At 45.1% G+C, this 24,877-nt stretch overlaps 9 protein-coding genes across 9 annotated transcripts; 6 read left to right on the forward strand and 3 right to left on the reverse strand.

Moving 5' to 3' along the window:
* The first annotated feature begins 81 nt into the window (after positions 1–81).
* V1516DRAFT_668591 (kinase-like domain-containing protein) lies at positions 82–2,287 on the forward strand. Its single transcript, XM_066921027.1, has 2 exons — positions 82–619; positions 675–2,287. Exons 1-2 carry the CDS (start codon positions 231–233, stop codon positions 2,194–2,196), a joined length of 1,911 nt encoding a protein of 636 aa, XP_066779979.1. The 5' UTR covers positions 82–230; the 3' UTR covers positions 2,197–2,287.
* Positions 2,288–3,847, forward strand: V1516DRAFT_668594 (uncharacterized protein). Its single transcript, XM_066921028.1, has one exon. It carries the CDS (start codon positions 2,460–2,462, stop codon positions 3,699–3,701), a length of 1,242 nt encoding a protein of 413 aa, XP_066779980.1. The 5' UTR covers positions 2,288–2,459; the 3' UTR covers positions 3,702–3,847.
* Positions 3,653–5,734, reverse strand: V1516DRAFT_668595 (anaphase promoting complex subunit 8). The gene is made up of 3 exons (XM_066921029.1): positions 5,510–5,734; positions 3,739–5,450; positions 3,653–3,689 (listed from the first exon to the last, which is right to left on the reverse strand). The coding sequence occupies exons 1-2, from the start codon at positions 5,644–5,646 to the stop codon at positions 3,938–3,940; spliced, it is 1,650 nt and encodes a 549-aa protein (XP_066779981.1). The 5' UTR covers positions 5,647–5,734; the 3' UTR covers positions 3,653–3,689; positions 3,739–3,937.
* A 1,466-nt stretch (positions 5,735–7,200) lies between these two features.
* Positions 7,201–8,376, forward strand: V1516DRAFT_668598 (uncharacterized protein). Its single transcript, XM_066921030.1, has one exon. The coding sequence runs from the start codon at positions 7,456–7,458 to the stop codon at positions 8,305–8,307; it is 852 nt and encodes a 283-aa protein (XP_066779982.1). The 5' UTR covers positions 7,201–7,455; the 3' UTR covers positions 8,308–8,376.
* Positions 8,377–9,594: 1,218 nt separating this feature from the next.
* On the forward strand, positions 9,595–10,401 carry V1516DRAFT_683285 (uncharacterized protein; the record flags this gene model as incomplete). Its single annotated transcript, XM_066923500.1, has 1 exon — positions 9,595–10,401. The coding sequence occupies one exon, from the start codon at positions 9,595–9,597 to the stop codon at positions 10,399–10,401; it is 807 nt and encodes a 268-aa protein (XP_066779983.1).
* A 75-nt stretch (positions 10,402–10,476) lies between these two features.
* On the forward strand, positions 10,477–10,896 carry V1516DRAFT_603471 (uncharacterized protein; the record flags this gene model as incomplete). The annotated part of the gene is made up of 1 exon (XM_066919264.1): positions 10,477–10,896. A coding segment is annotated over one exon (420 nt), but the record flags the coding sequence as incomplete, so codon positions are not given.
* Positions 10,897–14,767: 3,871 nt separating this feature from the next.
* On the forward strand, positions 14,768–15,115 carry V1516DRAFT_619085 (uncharacterized protein; the record flags this gene model as incomplete). Its single annotated transcript, XM_066919438.1, has 1 exon — positions 14,768–15,115. One exon carries the CDS (start codon positions 14,768–14,770, stop codon positions 15,113–15,115), a length of 348 nt encoding a protein of 115 aa, XP_066779985.1.
* Positions 15,116–18,490: 3,375 nt separating this feature from the next.
* On the reverse strand, positions 18,491–19,351 carry V1516DRAFT_709723 (60S ribosomal protein eL21). The gene is made up of 3 exons (XM_066924224.1): positions 19,245–19,351; positions 19,086–19,151; positions 18,491–18,980 (listed from the first exon to the last, which is right to left on the reverse strand). Exons 1-3 carry the CDS (start codon positions 19,253–19,255, stop codon positions 18,575–18,577), a joined length of 483 nt encoding a protein of 160 aa, XP_066779986.1. The 5' UTR covers positions 19,256–19,351; the 3' UTR covers positions 18,491–18,574.
* Positions 19,352–20,320: 969 nt separating this feature from the next.
* On the reverse strand, positions 20,321–23,392 carry V1516DRAFT_661877 (uncharacterized protein; the record flags this gene model as incomplete). The annotated part of the gene is made up of 2 exons (XM_066920399.1): positions 20,321–22,474; positions 22,532–23,392. 2 exons carry the CDS (start codon positions 23,390–23,392, stop codon positions 20,321–20,323), a joined length of 3,015 nt encoding a protein of 1,004 aa, XP_066779987.1.
* Between the last annotated feature and the right edge of the window lie 1,485 nt (positions 23,393–24,877).

The raw sequence follows: 24,877 nt of genomic DNA on the forward strand, positions 1-24,877 counted from the left end.
TGGGAATAAACAAATCAGTAGATGGCTCAAAGTAAAGCCGCTCAAAATTGTATGAAGATCTTGTTCTAGCCTGTCAAGACACACAGTCACAAGTTTAATTGTACATATCACGGTCTTATTTGACTATAAATTATAGAGCTCTGCATGAGCATGGCCATGATCTATAGGAGAGAACGGTGCAAAAATTAGTCAAATCCATCAACACAGACGGGAGCAGTGAGTCAGGTTCGATGTCGATCTCGTCGAGTGCCACAACAGCTACTGCACAGTCTTTCTCTAGTGGTCTTTCCGGGCCAACAACCGTACAAACCAATATTCGTGATCACTATGAGCCTTTAGAACTCATCGGCCGAGGAACTTTTGGCCAGATTCGGAAAGTCAAGCACAAGGTTGATGGCCATATACTTGTACGAAAGGAGATTTCATATGGGCGAATGAGCCAACGGGAGAGAAATCAATTACTTGCCGAACTGAGGATATTGAAAGGTTTACGACATCAAAATATTGTTCAATACGTTCATCATGAGCGTGACCCGGACAATGAAGAAGTGCATCTGTATATGGAATACTGCGGAGGTGGTGATCTGTCTCAGCTGATCCGTAACTGCAGAGATTCAAAGTGAGTAGCTGATATATGAGCCATTCAAAACGATGTAAAATCTAATGATTTACAGCCAATATGTTCCAGAAACAATTGTTTGGAGTATTTTGACACAGATTTTGCTCGCGCTATATCGCTGCCATTACGGTGTTGATGCTCCACCGCTTACAAACCTGTTTGCTCCAGTTGAAGATCCACCTGCTACACCATCGAGTGTGATATTACATCGAGACATCAAACCTGAAAACGTATTTTTAGACTCTGAAAATTCTGTCAAACTAGGAGATTTCGGTCTTAGTAAAATGATAGGGCCCGAACATACACTTGCAACTACCTACGTTGGAACACCATATTATATGAGTCCCGAAGTTTTACTAGACCAGCCTTATACCCCCCAATCTGACATGTGGTCTTTAGGATGTGTTATTTATGAGCTCTGCGCTCTCCATCCTCCATTCACAGGGAAATCCCATTTGCAACTCGCACAGACAATAAAGGAAGGTAGATACCCCCCACTACCGAGCGGATACTCAACTGCACTGCAACACGTCATCGCAGCATGCTTGACTCTAAATCCACAAAAACGGCCAACGACACATGACTTGCTTCAGATAGAAAAAATTCGGATTCATAGACGAGAACGTGAACTTGTAGAACTACACCGTGAACTCAAATTGCGGGAAGAAACGATTTCCAGACGCGAACAGGAAATCGTAGGAAAAGAGTCGGAGATTGTGCTACTTTGGGAGAAACACGAGCAGTCAGAAAAGGAACTAATTCAGCAGCACCAAATGATGCAACTGTCTTTTGAAGAGGCTGTTGAAATTCGGGCTCAGGAACTCGCACAGCAATTTATTCTCTCTCAACAGCAAGCGATTCAGCAAGATCTATATCTTCAACCACCGCAGCAATTACGACTAGATCAGCCTGAAAATATTCCGGAAGTTATGCTAGCTACTACTCCTCGGAATAGTCTTGCCACTAGGCATAGCATATCTGATCTTAGGCAAGCATATAATTCAAACTCCGCTGTATCAGCATCCCCTATGGATATTTCGTATTCTCCATATCCAAGTGCGTCTCCACTGGGTACATTTCCTTCAAGAGTTATAGCAGCAGCAGCATCGGCGCGGACACCAATTCGGCCGCGGACCGTGAATGAAATACAACATCGACGAACGGAAGGGGGAAGAACTTCTCCATTCCTTCCGTCTGCTTCACCAATGACCATATCACCATCAGTTCCTCATCGACGGAAGGCCCGCGAGACGACCAAAGCATCAGGAGGCGTTAGACAATTGTCAGCTTTAGACGACAACGTTGAGATCTCTATCCAGCAAATCCCAGCAGCTACATCATCTGGAGCCGGTCTCGGAGCTGCTGCAGCGAGAGCAAAGATTATGGCTTCTGCTACCGGATCCAAAACTTCTTCCGGAGAGTCATGGAGGGCCGGAGACATGGGCAGGACAATTCTTGATATCCAACGCGATTCAGCCAAAAAGCAGTCAGGAATGAGACGTGCAGGTTGGCTAATGAAGAACGAAGCAGATGATAGTGACTTGCCGAGTCCATTCATGAGACGAGTATTGGGATAATTAATAGTACTTTGCATTAGAAGAAGACACTCATAAGCATTTGCTTCACCTTTGATTTATATTGTTAATTACCTTGTTTTGATTGTGATAGACAAATATAAATGTCATTGATTGATATGATCAATTTCCTAATCTGGTAACTGTTGATTTGTTACACAAAATGTAATATCCAAGCTGCCAAAAATTCATTTAGATAATAATCTAGAACATTGCCTGCCGAAGGAAGTTTGATTAGTGAGCTGCTTCCAGAGCCGACTACAATAATGATGTCGCCTCAGATCCATGCACTGCTTTATGGACGACGATTGACACTATTATTTCAAGCGACTACTGTTGTTACTTTGCTTCTTCTAGGAATCAACGTATATCATAGTTATCGTCATGGAGGCAATATGAAGATGATCAACTATAATTCGTATGGGGACGAAGGAGATGAATCGCTAGATGAAGAATGGACAGATGTCGAGAACCTAGATCCATATTCAATATATCCTTTGTCTTTACGTGCAAGTCGCGCGACTAAGCATGGCCAACCAGCAGTAGACAGATTAGGCAACTGGAAAGAGCTCGACCAGTGCTTTGTTTCCAGCACTAGTATTGTTAATTCAATGGATCAACCTCCTTGTGAGTCTGCCAAAGACTTTCTGGAGTCAGCTTCATTCGGCGGCCGACTGGGCACCGACGCGACGTATCGGGCTCGAGGCTGCTCGATATGGTGGCATAATACGCAGGAAGTTTGCGATGTTTTCGAGCAGTATGCAAAAATCTGGTTTGTGGGCGATGAGCTCCTTGAAAACGTATTTGGAGGACTCATGATGATTATACGGCAAGATGCAAACTATGGAGCCATGAAAACGTGGGACTTCAGAGACCTTAAAGATATGTCTTGTGGTTGCCAACATTCAGTCGATGATTCCTATTGCGCAGAATTGAGAGTCAAGGATATTGATCAAGTAATCGAAAATGACTATCCTTCGATTAATTGCTATTCCAGGGAATTACTCGCGACAGAAATGATTCCAATGTCGCAAGATCCAGTCTCACAGGAGGTTTTGGACATGTTGAAACAGCGACTGGAGCACCGAAGCAGCTACCAGGCAGGAGATTCAAAGCCTATTGCGGTAATCTATGGTCTTGGTCATTCGGTCAACAATGACGTCGGCAGAACACTGCAGTGGCTTCAAAATGTACATCAAGTATTTTTGAACTCAGTTCCAGAATCTATTCCAATCAAAGAACTGTTTATAACGTCAGGCGCGACGGGGCCCCAAATTCCGGACGATCAGATCTTTGACCGAGGCGTCAAAGCTACGCAAGAGTTCGAAAACAAGATCAGAGCTGCGCTGTCAGCGTCTGACAGTGAGTTACAAATACCTGTCTTAGGTTTCTGGAACGCAACCGTACAAACTTCCTTCTCGGCTGACGGCGCACATAATACTGTTGAAGTCAATCTGCTGAAGGCAATGATGGTTATCAACTGGCTGGAAATGAATCTGCCCAATTAGATCAAGGGTCAGCTAGCATTATTATCATTATCATTACCATTATTATCATTATTATTATTATAGTATCACCCTAACAAGACACCACCAATTTTTCGAAAATCTTGATATCAAGCATGTGGACATGTAGATCAATGCAAACACTAAACACAAAAACTCCATTTAAACCTCGATAGAAATGCAACAGGACTTATCTTCTCTCTACATCGAATTATCTTATTGAATAACACGCAGTTGACTCATACAGTACCTATATGACTTCTTCTCGCTGCTCTTGAACCTGTTGTGGGCGTTGGAGCTGTTGGAGCTAGCTCGGGACCCATGGTTTGATCTCCATCTGCAGCATTCTTTGCTTCGAGTTTCTCTGCTTCTCTCCGAAGCTGTGTGTATCGAGCGACAGACGAGCCATCACCCAATAACGTAAACACATTGACTAGTTTTTGAAGAATCAGAGTGTCCATGTCGGACAAGCTTAATGCCCGGCGGTAAGCTTTGGCGGCCTCCGGTAAGCGATCAAGCTTCTCTAGACAATTTCCAACGGCTATCCACATTCGATGATCATATGGCTTAATAGACGCAGCACGTTGATAGTAATAAAATGAATAATAATACATCTCGATAACCTCATAAGCCTGTCCTAAGCCATACCATGCTCGAACGTCCTTAGTATTGACGCTAATAGCACGCCGATAGCTTTCTATCGCTGCCCGGATGTTCTTTAACTCAACATACTCATGGCCCATAAGCGTCCAAGCCCCTAGACAATTACGGTTTAATGTGAGTGCGCGACGATAATATAAGACAGCCTTTTCATGATCCGACTGTAAGGAATAATAATTTGCAATGATGCAGCAAGTTTCAGGCCGAAATTTATCTGTTTCGGAAGCAAGCTGTGCAAGATAGGACAACTTCGCTTTGTGTTCAGTAACGTACAGAATATTAGAATACATATCCATGTCGTCGAGACGGTGTGGATCAGAGCTGATAACTTGATCAAATAGTTGCTCGGACTCGGCATATTCAAGCGCATGATAGCACAGAATCGCTCGCTGAATTTTGAGAAAATTGAACCTAGGAAATATATCGTCTAATTTGGAAAGCGTATCAAATATTGTGTCAGTACTTTGGAAAAGTTCCTGTGATGTCACAACGTTGAATATCATCGCCATTATAGGTGACCGACAATCCAATACTTGTTCAATTACCGGAGAGAGCTCGTTGACAGTAGCAATACAAAGGCTCAGCTCAAGCCAGGCTCCCCAGTTATACGGATATATTTTAACAGACCGAAGTAATGGCTCTAGAGCTGCCTTCTCGCACTTGTGCTTTATTAGAGCGATTCCGTAAATATATAGCAGAAATGGATCGGTCTTTGAGTGGTCGTCGGACCGGAATAGCTCTTCAAGCTCGTTAATTAAAGGGACTAGTTGCTTATTTGGAGTCCCATCTCCGTCCAGTGGACCTAGTATGACTTCACTCTGTTCTTCCTTCTTTTTCTCACCGGACATATATCTAGCATAAAACTTCAAAAACAAAGCCTTCGAGTTGGTACAGCCTTCCAAAAAACGTGCAGACCGATCATATTCTCGACAATCAAAACATGATTTTGCTAATTTATATTTGCGTCTTTCTGAGGTTGTCATTCCTGCAGTTGTTTCGATATCTGGATCATCAATTATCGAACTATCAGAATCTTGCATTTCTTCTTCAGAGTCTTCATCTTGAGGCAGTCCATTCAGCGCCTCAGCGGCCCTGTAAGTCAAACGTCAGTCCTGAAACAGCAAAATCAAGAAAAATTGTAAGCGGTTTACCATTTAGCAGATTCATATAAGCATCGATCAGTTAAGATTTCATACGCGCGCTCGAGGTTCGCAGCAAGAGAGGTAGTTGAGAAGGTAACTGCAGCTGCACTGCTCTCATTCACGGAGCCAGAAGGCGTAGACTGCATCGGATATGAACGATATACCTTCAAAAAGTAAGCCCCTAATAAGGATTAGGAATAAAAGAAGTGCTCTCGTAAAGTGTCTAGGACAGATAGCTTGGTCTGCCAAACCTGATCTCCCCATGAAACAACAACGCGCCTTGTCGCGATTATCACGTGATGAATAAGTTATACAGCTCGTGACAATCCTGTGGAAGGCTGATTAGCAGCTATGCTATATGTCAAGGAAAAAAATTATGCAGCAAGACAAAAAGGTCGGCAGATTAGATCAGCGAGATTTGCAGAGCAAAAGAGAATCAGAAAAAGAGTAATTATAATTAGAAGTGGTTAGAGAAAATTTTGCATACCAATTTTAAGGAATACTGATACTACGATCAATTGCTTCTCACCTGAGAATGGAAGATTATCCTCTCGCACACATTTTGCAAACAAGAGAGCAAGACTCTCATGAAGATAACAACGTCTACTACATTAACCATTCAATTTTGTGACAGTTTGATTTTCGCGAGAGAATGAAACTGCGTATTTACGAACGTGTAAAGCAAAAAATCTCAATACTAAGGGAAGACCATTGATTAGTCATTCCCTGGTTGTATATGTGCTGATTTAGAATAGCTTATTAATCTGGGTATAGATCTGGTTATTAGTTGAGAACTCTGCAAAGCTTCTTTCCCATTCCGAAATTATAACTTTCGCGACGCAAAAAGATTCCAAATATGGGGCGCCGCTGTCTGGTCCTCCATGGCAAGGAAGGCGCAATCATGCATCAGTTAGCAACTCATCACAAATCTGATCTTGTACATTACTCTAGGAAACATGGAATAAAGTTGGAAAATAGTTTAGTGTAATGAAATGCGCTTGACCAGCTACCCTGGTATCCAGTTAGTTTACAATTACTACATTTGTACCTTTATCACGTGAGCCATGATAGGTAGCTAAGACTGATTCATTTTGGAGGATCCCAAGACCACAATGTCAACTGAGATCCTGCCTAGTTCATCTTACAAGTGTGTGCATTGTGAAAATAATGCAGGTTCCCGTTGCAGGCTTTATCAGAATATCACGCAACAATGACAAGGACAGGCGCAGGAGCAACATTGGCAGCCATTTCATGTCAGATGGATGAAATTATAGGCTGATAAATAGTTTTCCAATGATAGAAAGTGGGTGCAAACATGAGAGTTTTGCATAACTCCGCAATCTTGCACTGATAGTCCTTGATTGTTTCAGAAAGAATAATGAAAGACAAGGATCGGTACAGGATGAGGCGATAAAAGTGGCGCAGATTGGATATTTAGAGAAACCATAATTAGAGCATTAGATGAGGTATAGTACACTTCACAAAAGCATTTTAGAGTAGTTCAGATGGAAAATTCTACATTCAGGTCCAACACGACTTTTCAACCCTCCAAAGATATGGAAGACCTGAGCCAGAGACGAGAGCGCATTATGACGACTGTCTGATTACATAATAGCTCGGAGACACCAATTCACGTGATACTGACTTGGGAGTTCTCTTGCACGGACTAAACTATGAATGGATATTCATTCACTCAGGCAGATATAGAACGTGTCGAACGGAGCTGATGAAGGATGGCTATTTGAGTATCTGAGACGTGATTTCAAATTCCTAAGAGCGTGATATATTAGGAACTTGCTCAAACTTTCTTGAATTTCGAACTATGGAGGACTGTGAGTAAATCAACGCGTCGGCATGCGAACGCGTACACGCGTTCGTTTTCCTGATGCTGTTCATAACTCGGGCTACAAGATGTTTATGCTAATTAATTCTTTGATTCAGCAATCAATAGACCCATGCGGACACCCTCACCGAAGAAATATAAAGATACTCGACGGCAGGTTCTGTCACAGCCTCTACAGGCGTTAGACGCGAATATCAGTGAAAGCGAGACCGAAGGGCTGAAAACTAAAAAAGAAAAAAGCGCGAGTCCTCGACGACCTGTGCATACTCCGGGAAGTGCAGGATTGGATGGTGTTGGCCGGGCGAGAAGCTATGAACAGCGTTCTCAGATCAAGATTTACATGGATGACAGAGACAGTGATGCGGAGGACGATTTTGACGAGAACAAAGAAAACAAACTACGTCAGGCCGTGGATGTGCTTGAATCTCAACCAAATCTCGCCTCTGAAACCAATAATTCCAGCTTCAAGTCTAGAAACGCGAGACTGGGAGGAACCGCCAGATCTTCTAATCGCCAAGTATTTGCGGATATCCCAGCGGGAGACTTTCGACGGCGCCTCGAAGGAGGACACGATCGGGAAACGACTGATAAATCAGATCTTAGCATATCGGCACAAATGGTAGAAGTAGCAGATCTTTCCGCGATCGCCAAAGAGTTGGAGCAGGCAAACCAGGGTGATCCTGAACCGTTCGCGAATGAGGCAGCGGCTCGGCCTCCTGCAATTATGAGCAGGACGATACTCACCGAAGAAGATCAACTACCAGCTTGGGCTACGCCAATGCGGCCTAGAATACAAAAGTTTGATCCAGCCGACGAAGCCAGCAAGTTGCTTGAAAAGAGAGCTGTGGACGAATGGCCATTAAGTGCGCCGGGCAAGATCTACAAGGTATTTGGGCCTGCTCCAGGAGAGGACTGGCTGGGACACACGAAGCGAAAGCTTGATTTCGGCGTGTATGAAGATTAGAATTGTATTCGGATGGCAAATTAACTGTAGAGCGCGATTAATACAAATCCACAAAGTCTCCACAAGGTTCACTAGTCTTCGTACCTTTGTCTGTATGAATCATAACCTCCCACAGTTCACTGGCTTCTGCAACCCAGCTTGTTTTCACTCTGCCCATTCTGCTCAGATCTATCACGTGCCAGTGGCGAGAGGGCGGCGTGCGGCTGTGAATTACTGGATCGGGCAAGTGGCGGCTGGTCCGGTATGTGATTGGCTGCGCATGAGGGAGGGCAGGAGGACAGCACGTGAGGCTCAGGCTGGCGAGCGGGCTGGCCGCGCTCTTTTATCTTTTTGCCGCCGTCGCTGGTCAAGCAAACTGAGCGTCTCTAGATATTTAGTCATAGCAGAGGAAGACCACAATTTTCTGACTGACCTTGTTGGGCTGCTTGACTTGCTTTTCTATCTCACAAAGCGACTGTTTGGTTTCAGTTGTGCCGTGTTTTTGGTTTTGTGCATCTTCTGTCGCTTTTGTCTGTGTACTAGGCTCCGTTTTCGTGATATCGCGGTTGTTGCGTGCTAGCGGTGTACGTTCGTCAGTCATAAGTCACATCTCCACATAGCCTGGTCTCGCCGCTGTTGCTGCTGCTACTGCTGCATCCTCGACTGCACTATTCCTACTGGCCTTCTCCAGCCTCTTGTTTTTTCTTATTTCCTGATATATTTTGATTATTTTTCTTCGTCATGGCTGCCGTCGTTGTCTTCTAAGCGGCTCCAGCTGCCTACCGTGATTCGAAATTTCAAAGAGGTTGTGTGTGTGTCTAGCAGCAGGTCCTCCTTACCCGCCATCAGGTCTCTTCAGTCTTTTTTTTTGCCTCAGAGATCTCGTTCGGCCCTTGGGGTATTCTCATCAAGTCTATACACCGCCTTTGTTGCTTTCTCCCTGTCGAGCTGTTTGCTTGCTGCTAAGGTGTTCGGACTTCGTTCACACAGCAAGTTTTCGGCCTTAGTTGTCCTGGTTCCGCCCGATTTTCGACTTGTCCCTTGTTGTATTTCAGAATAAGGATTGATTACGGTCAGGTTTCTCGGTGTGAGACCTGCCTTCCTTCCTTTTCATCTGTTAACTACACCTTCAACGTCCTTGGTGCAATCTGCTGTGCTTTCGTAGCTTACAGAATTCGTCTCTTGGTGTTGTCTGTCTGATTTGGTTTTACCTGTCCCCGGTTTTGTCCTGGTCACCCTGACCAACTTTTCTAAATTTCTCTTGACTCATTTTTACTTTCCATTTTATCTCTTTATTTTTTCACAGTCATGATTTCTATTTCTACTCTTCTTGAGCACTGTTTGGAGCAGAATGCACCAAAACAAGTTGCTGTTCCACAATTTACACATTCTTCTGCCGACTCTTCTGTTCCCAGATCGATCGTGGGGACCGCAAGCGCCGGCTTAGAATTGTCTGGGACCTCTCCCATGAGTGTTCCAGGTTCTTCGTCATCCGATGAATATACGCCCTCGTTGGCGTCCTCTGTTTCGTCAGTGTCGTCTGTTTCTTCCCTGGCTTCTCTGAGATTGTCGACGAATTCGTCTCCGGTTTTAGATTCTGCAGCCCGCCATTTTCTTCCACTCACTAACAGCAGTGACTCCTCTTTGACTAACTCGAGCTTGTCTTTGTCTTCGATATCGACTTCGTCCTCGACAAGCTCTCAGCGATTATCACCAACTAACGATGCGAACACAACTTCTCTGCTCCAGGCCAAACTGCTGCGGCTCAAGGAACGAAGAGGTTCTGTTTCTAGACGTCATTCAGTAGGGACGTATAGTGCGCCAGCTACACGGCCGCCAGCATTGGGTGCGCGTACTTCGTCTTCTACAAAGATTACGAAATCTACATCCACCTCTTGTTGTCAGCAAGGATTTTGTGATGGATATACTGGGCCTGTATCTCCAGGCAGCCTAGAGCCGGCACGCGTGAAAGCCGCAAGCTTGACCGGTAGTTCGACTGGCAAGGTCTCCTCTACTGAGACTATAGCATCAATAGTTCGACATGCGGAACGACGGGGCTCATTTGTGAGCTGTTTAGTAGGTAAGCGAAAATATTTTCTTGCTATTCCAAAGTGATTTGGGGTGGTGCTTCATTTGGAGTTGGATGAAATAAAGAATGTTTCGAAAGGTTAACGATGATTTCGTTTTAAAGATTCAGCTACGTTGATGATCGAAGGAATCTGGCCGTCAGCTCGAGATGCTAGCACAGGAGTGGATGGAGGTGGTCCGATTCTTCCATTGCGTACGTTCATTGAGGAGACTTTACGGCGATCGAGGACGTCATACTCCACCTTGCAAGTAGCGCTGTATTATTTATTTTTGTTGAGGCCGCAAGTTCAAGAGCCTGGTAGGGTTGAAGGTGGTCTACAGTGCGGTAGGCGAGCGTTTTTGACAAGTTTGATGCTTGCAAGTAAGTACCTACAAGACAAAAACTACAGTGCGCGAGCTTGGAGCAAAATCTCGGGGTTGAGCACTAGCGAGATCAATATGAATGAGCTTGCGTTTTTGAGTGCGCTAGAATGGCGCTTGCATGTTCCCGAGGAAGTGTACGAGCGGTGGTCTGCGGTATTGATCAATAGTACTTATTTGGTCGATAGCTGGAGACGACGAGTGAGTACTAGTAGCCGGGAATGCTAAACACAGTCTATTTATTATATATATGAAGGATAGAGGGGACTATTAACGCCAAATAAAAATGAATAAAAGGAGGAAGTAGGAAAATATTTTTATGTAAGAGGAATCTATATGAATGATATGAAAAATAAATAAGTAAATGAATGAATAAAATTATAAAGTTACAAAGTTACAAAGTTGCAGGATTGCATTAACAAAAGAATCATGAAATGAAACCAAGATGCTTTTTAGGTGAACGTATCAAGATTTTACTAGACCCAAACCATACCTGGCCAAAGCCGACATACTCAAAAGCCAAGCACAGCTATAATAGAACTCAAACTAAGCCAAAGTAGCAGTGGTCGGCAAGTGCCGGTAACTCGCGGTGATAGAGATAAAACGGTATAAGGTATGTCTGGATGGCCGGCCCGAAAAGGTGAGGGACAAAGGAGAGGAGCGCGAGAACGTTGAAGACCGTTAGGTTGAAGCTTGTGCTGGCGGAGGATTGGAGAATGAGGATTGGAAAGAGAAGGATTAGGACGAGAACCAGGGTTGCAACAGACTGGCTAGTGGCTTGCTAAGCAGACAGGAAGATGTCATAGATAGTGAAGGTGTCGTAGATTACAGTATATGGTTATCCGGCTCTGCAGCGAGAGAGCTGGGTCGAGGACAGGGTCTGTCTAGGGGAGGGGCGCACGCGGGGGGGGAGGAGACAGACCGGGAGAGCTGTAGACCAGTAGGTGTATGTAGAGCACCGAGGAAAAAAGACTGGACCCCGAACTGGACCCGAGATGAAGAGGCGGCCGAACGAGATGCAAATTGCGAAGAGTCCAGTAAACAGTACAGAGTCGGTAGCAGTTTGGTTAGCTGCAGTTTAGTAGTGCAGAGCAACGACAGGAAGGACAGCCAGACTGAACGGTCTGAGTCGCCAACGCGGTAGGACTCGAGAAAGATTGGACTCTTATCGCGAGTACAAGTCGAGTCGACGCAAACTCAACGCGACGCCAGGCAGAGAATGGACAGAAAAAGCTCTGGCCAGGCAGAGAGTGCCGGGTCGCGAGCAGAGCGATATAAAGACACAGACGTGACTGTTGGGCCATAACCTTAAACGGGGAGAAAAAGCCTGTCCTTATCAGTAGAGGCAGGCGAAAGGAAACTGATACGAAGATGACAAGCTACGTGATGGGGACAAGGATCCGCACGATTCTGTGCGGAGACCTGTCGAACCAGACCATTTCATAGGACTGCCACAGTTGTTGTAGCAGTGCACTAGCCGCTTACTGCAGATATGTCCTAGTCGGTTGAACTGTAGGTCTGCGTCTGTTATCGGTAAGAGCGTCGAGGAACGATCTGGCTCGGTGCTGGCGACAGTCCTGACTCTCTGATGGTGGTGGTGGTGGCGGCGAAGGAGGCGGCGACCAGCGGGCCCGAGGCGAGACTCGAGAACTCAAGCCTTCTTCGACAAACCCAGAATTACGATATCAGCGCAGTCTGAATATCTAAATCAGATGTGTTTCGGCAACCGAGAAATTGCAGTATTCTCCGGCTTGCCGTGGCATATGATAACAGTTGAGTTGAAACGGGCACCGCCATTAAGAAGGCTGGCTAGAGAGAAAAGATAAAATCCAATCTTTTCAGCAAGCCCGGACGCAGTGTAGGCCCCTCAAAGTGTAGGGGACTCTCAGCGATCTCCACCCAAGACCGCCTCGAGACGCCTCCATGTCGCCCTGGGCGCCTGTCGGCGACGGTTCGACCGACGTCGTTACTAGGCTTTCTTTTACTTCTGTCCTCTCCCTGGGCTCTGGTCGCAGAGAATCGAGGGCGGGACAGTAAGTCTTTCGACGGCGCCCGGTTGGCCAGCCAGAGGACACTCTCGGCGTCTGTCGCGCTTCTGCACGGTCTCCGAAGATATCGAAAAGTGGTGGTTGCGGTGGAGTTTGCGACATGGGATTCTGCTACTTAGACTGTCTACTTCGATATCTGCACTGCCGTGGTAGTCCAGCGACAGTTTTTCAAAATATGCGATAGACGCATAGAATTACATTTATTCGATAGAAGAGCTTTATTGCGCTCATCGTAGTAGTAAATCCGACAGAAATCAGCAGTTATCGTAGTTGTCCTCACCACTATCTATCTCAATGTTCTGCGGTCCTCATCCGTCTTCAACCGCCGCCGCCGCCCGGTTCTCGCTATCGCACGCCTCGTTCTGTCTCCTCCCGCCCCCGCCGCCCACAACTACGACGGTTCACGATTCTGATTATCTTCGTGTCGACTACCTCTCACACTTCTGAGACCAACCTTTTTTTTTCAGTCTCGCTCTCTTCTTCTCTTCTTTCTCTCTCTTTCGTCCATACCGAATCGCATTTTTTCACCTTGTAACTTCTTTCTAGCGTTCTCATCGACTCAGTTCTACCAAGCGCAACCTAGACTAGCAGTCTTCTTAGTCGTATTCCCTCCGTCGCCCTCCCTGCGCGCGATGTACACTCGCGAACCGCCGTCGTCTACTGAATTCTCATCTACGTCTGGCTCCACCTATCTCGACTACGAAAAGTTCTCTACTACTGCTGCTGCTCCAGACACCTCGGGCGCAGCTGCAAACTCCTCTCTCCAGCATTTCCACCAAATTCCTATGGCCGCGACTCCGGTCTCGATACCTTCGTCTGCCTCTTCTTCCTTCGCTGCTGCCTCGCGACCTTTGCCTCCGCTCCATTTGAACTCTCTGCCTTCTTTCCACCAGCTTGCTCATACCTCCATCCACCAGCCTTCGGTTTCTCCCTCGAGCCAGCAAAGCTCAGGTTCCTCTATTTCTTTGGCCTCTTCGACCTCGTCAATGTCGTCCGCCTCGTCCATTCCCCAGTCTTCTTCTACAAACATGACATCTACCACACCCGACCAACATCAACCTCAGTACCTTCCTTCTTCCTCCTTTCCCAATAATTCATCTCTCTCTTTCTACGCTGCTGCTGCTGGCGGACATGCTGCATCCTCTGCGTCATCTTCCATATCTTCCTCCTCCTCCTCCTCTTCGGCCGCCTCCTCCTCCTCCTCTCTACCTCTCACAGCGGCTTCCACACCCGGCACGGAACGAAGATTCTCATACTCGGCTGCTTCGACTGCCTCGTCTCCTTACCCACTTCCTTCTCTTGCGACTTCTGCCTCTCCCGCCTCGGTTGTTACAGGTGCATCGCCGTATGCATCGTCGTATTCCATGGCCTCCTACTATCCAACCCATCCGACCACTCTCCTCCCGTTGCCAGGTCCAAATGGTACACCGACTGCTGGCGGAATGCCTCCTCATCCTTACGCGACTGCCACGGCCCCTCCTCCACCACAGCCATTAATTTCTTCTCTTGTTCCATCTCCCCCAGACTACTCGGCTGCTGCATTCCCATCATATTCTCAACAGCAGCAGCAGGTCCAACAACCACATCAACAACAGCATCAACAACAACAGCAGGTTCAGCAGCTCCAGCAGGTCCAGCAGGTCCAGCAACAACAGCAATCATTTTATTCAGATATATATCAGACTCCTCAGTCCTGGCAGTCTGCTTTGGTAGGCGCTGCAGGTGTGACTGCGCAGACCACACCTTACGCACAGCAACAGGCAGCAGCTGTCGCAGGACTAAATCGTCGACCATCACTAACGGCTCCTCGGTCGTTTACCGATAATCGATATGCGTATCCTCCGCTTCCAGCTACTGGAGCCACTGCTCATCTTCCTCCACCTCATTTGATGGGCCAGCCAGGAGCTCTAACTGGGCAGGCCGGCCAACAAGTTGTCGCGCCTTCTCATTTAGGCGTGTCCGGACCGGCAATGGGTGCTCCTAGCATGGGTGCCGTACCGACAGGTGCCTCTAACTCTGCGAATAACACTCAGAATCGTCCTTTCAAGTGCAACCAATGTCCTCAGAGCTTCAACCGGAACCACGATCTGAAGCGTCATAAACGCATTCATCTTGACGTGAAACCTTTCCCGTGCCTAAATTGCGACAAGACATTTTCACGAAAGGACGCTCTGAAGCGTCATACACTTGTGAAAGGATGCGGAGGAGGATCTGCTGCTGCTGCTACTGCTGCTGCTGCTGCAACTTCTGCCTCGTCGACGAGCAATGGTACTGCTGCTACTACTCCACGGAGTGCTGCAACGACGACGATTGAGTCGCAAGCTACAAATTAGGAAAATTTCTAGTTTTGTTTATTTTATTTATTTTTGTTACTATTGCAGTTATTTTTGGTTAGGTTGCCTTTGATTGTTTGTTCAGATATGTTTGCTTCAGTTTGCCTTAGTTCATTAGTTGCATGCCTTTTTTTTATATATACACATGATTGGGTTGTTCTATTTTTGTTGATGATTTCGCTGATGATACTTATTTTTCTTCTTCTTCAATGAGTTCCATGGTAATATGGTTATGGTTTCAGGTGTTTCTTTTTATCTTATTTATTTTATTTATTTTTGTTTCATTTTTGTTTGTAATTCTTGTGTTTATTGATTGTTTCAGTCTCTTTTTGAAATCGTTTCGATATAGTTTTGAATTGCTTCAAATATTAGTTAGGGTGATAATCCATCTCCAAAAAGGCTTTTGGCCATCATGCCAGTGGCGTCCCCACAGAAATGCCGTTTTTTGAGACAGATCGTGGCAAACAGGCTAGCTAAGGAGTATGATAAATTACACTATGGCATGCGTTATTACTAGTTGTTATTGGCTCGGACAGAGTCAGACACTGGAACTGCGGAGATGGTAGCTTGATAGACTTGTGAGTAAGGTGATTTTAGTGTGGATTTGGTCAGGCGGTTGCATGAGGAAGCGAGTGAGCGAGCAAGTGGTTGAATGGACGCAGGGGTGATGTTGCAATGACTAACGAGAATTTCATGTCGGGGAGTACGAATTACGGATTCCGGACTACGAGGACAACGGTGGTTGCAATTCAACCTCAGTCCCATTTTAATTGGTTGCCATTTCTATTTCAAGGCTGACTTCCGATTTCCGGAGATCGCTTGTCGAAGTCCAAATCTCAATCTCGATATCGAGAACACTATTTTCCGAGCACCGCTGGGGACTGACTGAGTTATGGCGGCGGCGGTGGCTGGCTGGACGGGAGAAGAACAGTTGTTTGTTCGATCAATCCACCCCATTAAATCCCAGGGCTGGCCAGCGAGCGCCGGAGTGCATGTGAAATGGCGCCGACTGCCCTCTTGCAGCGCCTGATGGATGAGCTTATCATCGAGCCCATGGATATGCACAGGAGGCCGGCATCTTTAAACGTTATCGCCGCCAGCTCTTAGAGCAGCGGCGAGTGCGCGCGTGTCTGTGTATGTGGCATTCAGGTAGGATAAGTAGGCCCGGCCATTGATCTACTACTCTATTACGGCATCCCCGGGCCGGCAGTGGACATTTGACTGCTGCAGCTTCGTCGAGGCCGGATGAACCTGATCTCGAAAAGTTCGGAATTCGGATCCATGACAAATGCAGTCCGGAGAAAAGGTGCAGAATCAGCAAGTAATAGAGACACCTTTCTCGCGTTGTCGTTCATGTATTGGGGTGCCTGTCGGTCCCCGGTCGTAATCAACCAGGCTGCAAGGACCCACTTGAATGAACTTTGTTTGCACGCCGGACCAAACGTACTTATCGTCATCTGTCCTGAGACTGTCTTGATGCCGATTGACAGCATGCAAAGCGCCTGTAAAATCTCTCATGTGTTTTCCTATTCAGCTGTTGTAGTTATTGTTGTCGTCGTCATCGTCATCGAAAGATATCGCCATGTCTGTCAGTCGAGAAAACTGACTTTTTTGCTGGTCGAATTTCTCCTAACTTTTAAGTAAGATTATCTATTTGACTCTCGTCGGGATGGTTGTCCATTCCGCAGATAGCTCGCCTTGGCCCCCCCTCGTCCTCGGACCCGGGTCAGACTCACTAAGATGCGAATACAAAACCGACGATACTGGTCGACGCCTCGTCCTCCTTCTTTCGGTCATTTGCCGTTGACTCAAGATTGCTCGACACAGAACGACGCGACGCGACATAGCATCACTGCTGTTGTCAGCAAAGCTCACTCTTAAGCGCATCGTACCGGCCTTTGCACTCTCACTCCCCGCGGTCTAATCCGGAGCTCACGTTTGTTGTGAACTTGCTATTTTGATTGATTTGGTATTGCAATTTGGAATAGTGTATTATTGTTCTTTGTCGTGTCTGGATAGAATCCGCGGTCTTGATTGATAATGCGAATTGTTAGTTGCACTTTTGGGGGTCTACGGCAGCTGTACGCTTTCCAACCAATTTCACGATTTCATTGCTTCTCAACATCCACATATATCAATAATACATTCAATGTGTATCCAATGCGAGAAAAAGCAGAAAATAATGCCGGCAATGCGCGCACTTTTCTCAAACACTGTTTTGGTTCCGACTCCAGAGAATGAGGTTTTGTCTCGCTATTCTCCGAACAGGTACTGTTTATCGATTTCCTGATTTGTATAGTATCAATATCCTATTTGCCTATTTGTAACTTTATATCGAGTCAGAGATTAGCAAGTCAACGGCTAGATCCTATTCTTTCTGAGGCGAATTGGCTTTTTTGGTCTGTATTGGTGCTCAGAATTCTTCATTTTGATCCACTCGCATTTGATCTGCTCACCCACCGTCTGCGCTGATCCAACATCCTACGATGTGACTTCTACAACGTTTTTGGAACAGATCGAAGTCGCTGATTTGATCTTGTAATTTCTAGAATTCTGTTTTTTCAGGTTTTTATCTCGCTCTTTCCACTAGTTCTACTGCAATTACCTGTTCTGCCGTCGTGGCGGCATTATAATTGTTGAGCAACACAGATCAGCGATATTTTTTCTACCTGTTTCGAGCTAATTTCGAATCGACTGGTTGATACCATCAATCAAAATGTAACCTCTAATCAATTCAGTAATCAAGGACTAACGAGATCGCAATGCAAAAACTATAAATGTAGATGGAAGTTGATTGTTTGCGTAATAATCTGATTCTGATTCCTTGGATTTATCGTTTTGAGCTCTGTGACAGAGCGAACTGCAAGGAGATTTGTGTACTGTAAACGCAGACTGACCGTAATTAGCTATGGCTCTGGTTCTAAGGCCAATTACTCGCAAGTCTGTCCTAAACTCAAATATTGAATGCACTTTCTACGGAACAAGTATTGCAAACTGATCTATGTCTCTCAATATCGAAAGATATATGTCATTTCTATTCTTTGGAAATATATATTTCATAAAAATATGTAATACAAAAGTAACTGGATAAAAAAATGAATGTTTTGCGTACTGATATAACATAAAGCACGTTACAACTCAGTTCACTTCTAAGCAATTTATCAACAATTTATCTCAAATTTGCAAGCGATAATATTTCATCACTTAGTTCCTGGGCTCATTTTAGCATGTAAAACCTTCGAAAGTTGAATTATAGCAAGTGACCCAGATATTGCAATAGTCTTCAAAATTATACAACGTTAGCTTCAACAATATATACCAATTCAGTTCTATATTCCCTCGGATTCCTCTGATCTACACAAATCTACGGAACAAGTGAATAATGATCTAACTTTTATTCCCGACAGACCAAATTAACTAAAACCATTGACAAATACAAAAATGAAAAATATACATGATTTAGATGTAGGTCTCGTAGGCAATAGGAGCGAGAGTGACCGGAGCGTTACCACCAACCTCGAGAGTGTGGGCTGCTCGGGGAAGAATAGGCTGTCTCTTAAGGCTAACTGCCTCACCCTTCTCCTTTGCCTCCTGTTTCCGCTCAGCATTCTCCTTGACACGCTTAACAAAGTTCTCACGGCACTTAGAGTGCTTAACGTGCTCAATGCGGAGATTGATACGCTTCTCCAAGTATCGGGTACCGACAACCTTGTAGATGATCACACCGACCGACGACTTGGTCACATTGTAGACAATACCAGTCTTGCCGTGGTAGAACTTGTGTGGCATACCCTTCTGGACAGCACCATTGGCCTTGATGTCAACAATATCTCCGACCTTGTAAGTCTTGAGATATATAGTCATCCTACACAATCCAATTAGTAACCTTCAAACCTTCAGGAGCCACGGAATCGATTTTTTAAATTTCAAAACCATATCCTCGACTCGAAAACATCAACCACAAACTTACGGAATGATGCCATGCTTCTTGTAATCGCGGGAAAACGCATAGCGCGTTCCAGATCTGTATCCGTGACTATAAACTGTGTCAGACTAACTCGACCTCGAAATATACAACACAAAAGTCCTTCTTCAAATTTGAAGACGGTCGCTGTTCGATAAAACTTACCTCTTACCCATTATTGCTGACTTCTAACAAATGGAAAAGTAGAAATAAAAAAAGACAAGCTGCAACAGTGTGTAAAGAAAAATAGAAAGTCGCTAAAGCGTTTCCTAACTCAACCTCAGAGCTCTCCTCACCCTAGTTCCCGCTCACACTCATTACGACCAAACAGCCAATATCCAATTTGTGTGGCACACAGTCACTTAGCCGCAGGAAACCGCAGTCACAAATAGGGCTTTTATAACCCTACAAAGTATGTGTTTTTACGAGGGTCTAGTATACTCACTTTCTACTCCCAACTCTGAATAGTCCCAAACCATACAATGCTTGTTCAGCGAAACTAATCCTTAATAAGAGGTTTAGTCATTTTGTTTTTTTCACTGAGTTTATTTATTCTTGATTCAGCTCAAGTTTCTCTGACGTATTTGACTCTACACTTGCGGGAGACCTTGATCCCCTACAATGCAGACTGATAACATCAATTCTCTCATAATGCATCATTACTTGATCTGAACAAATTTCATTCCTTAACTACGTTAGTTACTAATATGCTATTATATCAGTAATAATCTATGATTCCAAATCTCATCTTCTTCAACCCGACTACATTTGCACACATTAATTTCAATTTCTCGAATTCTGAATATGCGAACTCATATACTGTATCAATAAATAACAGATTGATACTCTTCCCTTCGTACCACCTGATTATTCATTCCTACCACCGACAGAATCATATCTACTAATACTTGTCGCTTGCAGTAGCCAGATTCCTCCCTAGATGCTGCCATTAATCGCCTAGTCTATATAAGTTTAGCAGAATTCAAAAGGATAATATTTCTGACTTGAATTGATTCAATTCTACAAACATTTGTCAAATTACATTACACACTTCCCCAAATAGCCCGAAAACGCACGTAAAAAAACAAATACTCACTTAGAAAGCCTGATCCTCTATAGAGTAGAATCAAACGATAACATAGCAACAAAACCAATCAAAACCATTCCACTTCTTTTGAGATACATAGACTTCAAACACAAAATTGAAATGTTGATGAGAACAAAACTCAAGCCTGCAATGCTTACTCGCTTGTAGCATATCCTTCGTCTTCCTCTTCAATAACATCGCCGTAACCCCCCAAACGCATTCCTGTCTTCACACATTCGTTCACAATCGCCCTTCGCGTATCGGTAGCAATACCGGCAGCAATACCTTCATCACCACCAATCCAGATCCGCGCCCGACCTACTAAGGCTTCGCTAGTCTTATCAACTGCTGATCTCCGTTGCATCTTGCGAACAGTAGTGAGAACAGCGACAAATCCTAGAAGACCCATCTCACAAGTGGAATAAGCCTTGAGCGATGCATATAACTTCTCGGCAACATAAGGCCGAGAAGGCAGAAGAGTCTGTACAAGGGCACAGCGAATGGCTGCTCGCAGATCCGCAGAAGCCAGCATACGGACTGCACCAACCGCTATACTAGATGATGGAAGATCAACAGAATCATCAGTCAATTCTGAAGAGAGCGAAACAGAAATAGCATCAATATCAGCCTTAACATCGGCTTCTTCGATTTGATCTTCGTCCTCTTCTTCAAAAGATTCCTCGCTGTGCTCAGAAGCCGGCACTTCTGCGATATGAGACTTTGGCTCGACATTCTTAGCAGCGGTGGCCTTAAGATCTTCCCGAATAGCCTCCATCATCTCTTTCGTAAATTCTGGACAAATATCACCAAGAAGAATTGACCGAGCAATCAAAGCCCGTCGATTAACTACCGAATTAGAAGGAGCAACTTTAACGCTAGTAGCCAACACAGTAGCATCCGGAATACCATCAATAGCTTCGATAAGTGCTCCTCGGAGCTTGCGAGAAGAATACCAAGCTGCAAGGGCGTCAAGCGGAGACTTGAGAGCAATGTCATCAGTTACCGAACGAATTCCCTCGTCGCGATATGAACAAATCAATCCCTTGTTAGGAGACTTGTTCCATGTCAAGTTATATGCTCGAGTAACAGTATCCTCGTCAAACACATCATCACACTCCAATAAATTCACAAGATACTCAGGCGTTTTCTCTGAAGAATCTGCGGGAACTCCAGCTTCGTTCTGAGCTTGCTGAAGCTTACGTGCTTGGTTCCAAAGTGATCTTTCAACACGATCTGACAGTCCACTAAGAAATTTGTAATCATGGAGAAGAATCTTTACATGAAGAGCTTGCAGCATTGCAGAAACTGGAGTAGCTGGAATCAAAAAGCTTGCAAGCAGAGTGATGAAAAGACGGAACGAAGAACATTCAGGATCTCCACCACCAAGTTGAGCATCAATTGCCATCTTCCATGCAGATGTTCTTAGCATATCTTCTTCTTCAGTGGTATTCATAAGAAGACGATACCCATCCACACCTACTAATCGGCGAAGAGAAAGCTTGCCCAGCTTCTTAAAAACCATGTACATCTCAAGAGGAAGAACGCGGGGAGGAAGATAGACGGTACGGAAGGCAGAAAGCCAGGCCTGCTGACGAACTTCTAGAGGACTGCTAACGGACATTCGCTGGAATGACATAGACGCGAGAGTCTGCTTTTTAGATCCCTTGCTCGGCTGATTATCAAAAAGTGAGGGATAGAAAATATACATGAGAGTTCCGAGTAGGAGAACCCCGCGAAGAGCCCCCATAACAACAGGAGAATAGGGCCCCAAGGCTGACTGAGCGTAAGATCGAATCATAAAGGGAACTGCAGCCAAGCCACGGGAGTTGTGGCCCTCATCTCCAAATGAATTTCCAACCATCATGACTGCCATTCCGCCCATCATAGCTTTGCCTAGTGTATTACGACCGAGATTATACATATGTGAATCAGTAGAAATACCGTTATTGACTGGAGCCTGAGGCGCTCTCATAACACCGTGCATCATAGAAGCATCCATCCCAGTCTGAGAATCTTCCGCCATCATGTTGCTTTCAACACGATCAGGAAATTTGCAGTCCATCAATGCCTTGTTTTCACGCATAAGTTGAGCATTTCTCTGTTGCAAGTGCATTATGTATTCAGTAGCCTTTGTAAGGACTGTGGCCTTGTTGAGCTTATTGGCGGGTGCAAGACCATCAAGTTCATCCTCCTCCTCATCGAAATTGCCAGTGACAGCACACCGAAGAGCTGGAACACAATCTCGGAGAGCTGCAATCTTATCATTAAGATTAGTACGATACCTTTTTTCGATCATGTTGTGAGCAGTCTATCAAAAATAAATTAGCATGCAAAACATAAAATCACAAAAACAAAAATGGCAAACCTTCTTAGGTTTAGTGACCTTGCCGGTCTTTGCTGACTCTGGTGGAGACTGGCCTCCAGAAGACTGAGATCCTCGAGTCGAAGCAGAGGTACGACGAACAGCTCCATGTGAAGTGGATGGTGCACGCTTGGTAGTTGCCGCTGATTGCTTGATGGACTCCGGGGTCACGTTGACCTGAACGACGGGCTTCACGTCAACTACAGAAGGTCTAGGAACCATGAAAGGCTGCTGCTCGGGAGAGGAGTAAGACTGCTTGATGGTAAGATTTGCTGGGGGTAATTGATCGGGAGCATATTGAGAAGGTGAAAGTCCATAGCCTTTATAAGGAGGAGACATCATATGTGACGAAGCGGATGAGGCCGGAGACAGCGAAGAAGGCGACAACGACGACGCAGACGAAATCGAACCATGATGAACATTAAAATCAGCAGGAGGATAAGAGTTGAAACTATTATTCAAAACCTGTTCGGGTTGAGCAGAAGATTCATACTCCGATTTGACTATATCGGGGTTGACGCGAATCTGGCTAGGAAATACTGACGACGGCTGTTCATTAGACGGAACACCGACTGGAGCGGAAGTAGCCGAACCCTGTTGATCCACAGGAAACAAAAAGGAGTCTACTCCCCAAGATGATGAAGCGGACTCTACCGATTCCTCGTTGTTGTTTGGAGAAAACGTTGAGAGAGGTGACGAGCCGTGGCCAGAAGAGAGGATATCATCAGGAGAGAGTGAGTGCGATAATTGCGAGGACTGATACGACGAGATGCTATCTTCGGCATCTAGACGAGCAAGGAAATCCTCGCAGTCCGCGAAGTCGAAAGACTCGTTGCCTGTAGGAAGAGCAGAAAATTCATCCATATTCATGCCGTAGGCTGATGGCACACTAGGTGCTTGATGAAGAAACGACGGCAGTTTGTAAATTGGGGGGAGGGTGAAATGGGGAAAAAAGAGAAGAAGAGAAGAGAGGAAAAAACCCAGACAGCGAAGTGAAAGAGTAATAAAAGGTATATGTTGAGCGATTAGGGAGAGGTCGGAGGTCGGAAAGGGAGCGAGGGTAAAATTGTGCAGAAAGACTTGGTCCTTCTAGGATTGATTGGAGTTTCGCTTGAAGAAGCCGTAAGTGAGGAATGGCACACGGTGGGAGATGACCAAAAGACAGCTTAACTACGTTAGCACAGGCAAAATCCCCAAAGAAAGGTCCCGCTCGAGACGCGGCTCTTGTGGGCTGACATTTGATGTGGCTAGTGTGGCAGCTATGCTGCTGAGCCTCTCCCGCCATCAAGATTGTGGACTGATTTCGCCTAAATCAGCTGCCACGCACGTGAAATTTATTGCCATCCTCCCACTGCTACTTGAAATATCCCGTTTGGCAGAGCATGAAATTTACGTTGATTTCGTTGCCAAATGAACTACAGTTGCAAGTTTTGTAAAGTTTTTAATAGACGTTTGAGGTAGAACAGGATGCAGAATTCATTGCTTCTTCCGAAGTTAAAGTTTCCAGCCATCAGGATCGGTTGATGAGATGATGCAATCCGAGGTATCGAATCAACAACCTTCTAGTTTGTAACACCCCTCGGTGCGAAAGCCCGAGCATCCTTCACAAAGCCGGTTGGGGTGTGAGATGCTATGTATTCAGAGAACCCTTACTCGCTCATTGGAAGGACTCATGATTTTTTGGTCTTGGAATTCCCGACCTCGTGCAAACTAGTCACTCGTACTCGCGGATAGTTCACGACTGTGCCCAATTTGAACCAGGTTTCTCATAATCCCGACTCAACCTTTCGTATAAAATTTCCGAATTTAAGATATTCGTATTCTGTGACATCATTGCTATCGCCAGTAATGTTGTCACTTTTTTCTTATTTCTTTTAACCAATCTGTTGATTGTTCAAGATCATATTTCTGCTCAATAATTGTATTTATACCGCAGGATCTATTAGTCGTAGCGTTGATAAATTTCGTCGTGGAAGTTATACTTAACTTAGTAATGAATTGCAAGATAGTCATTTTGATTACTGCTAGTAGACATCATTCCGCTATGCAATTTACTGCTCTAAATGCTCCAAGTCCTGTAGTTGCTCTGAAGGCTGAATAGCCATCACCCATGCGACCTCTGAGATTAGTTGTAGTTTTAAAATCTTCCATTTTCCAAGCTATCATAAATATTAATTGAATGATTTTAATTTTATGATAGTCTTTGTTCTAGTATGTCTCTTACTGTGCTAAATAGGTAATTTTTCCTTGTCTCGTTTATTTTCTGGGGTGATTTGGGTTAAAGCGTCGGGAGTAAAGATGTAGAGCTAATTAATTGATCTGATTTATTTGCTTCAATTATCAAGGATC

Source organism: Lipomyces oligophaga (assembly GCF_038497815.1).
Source record: "Lipomyces oligophaga strain CBS 7107 unplaced genomic scaffold V1516scaffold_1, whole genome shotgun sequence".
Classification (NCBI taxonomy): Eukaryota; Fungi; Ascomycota; class Lipomycetes; order Lipomycetales; family Lipomycetaceae; genus Lipomyces; species [Lipomyces] oligophaga.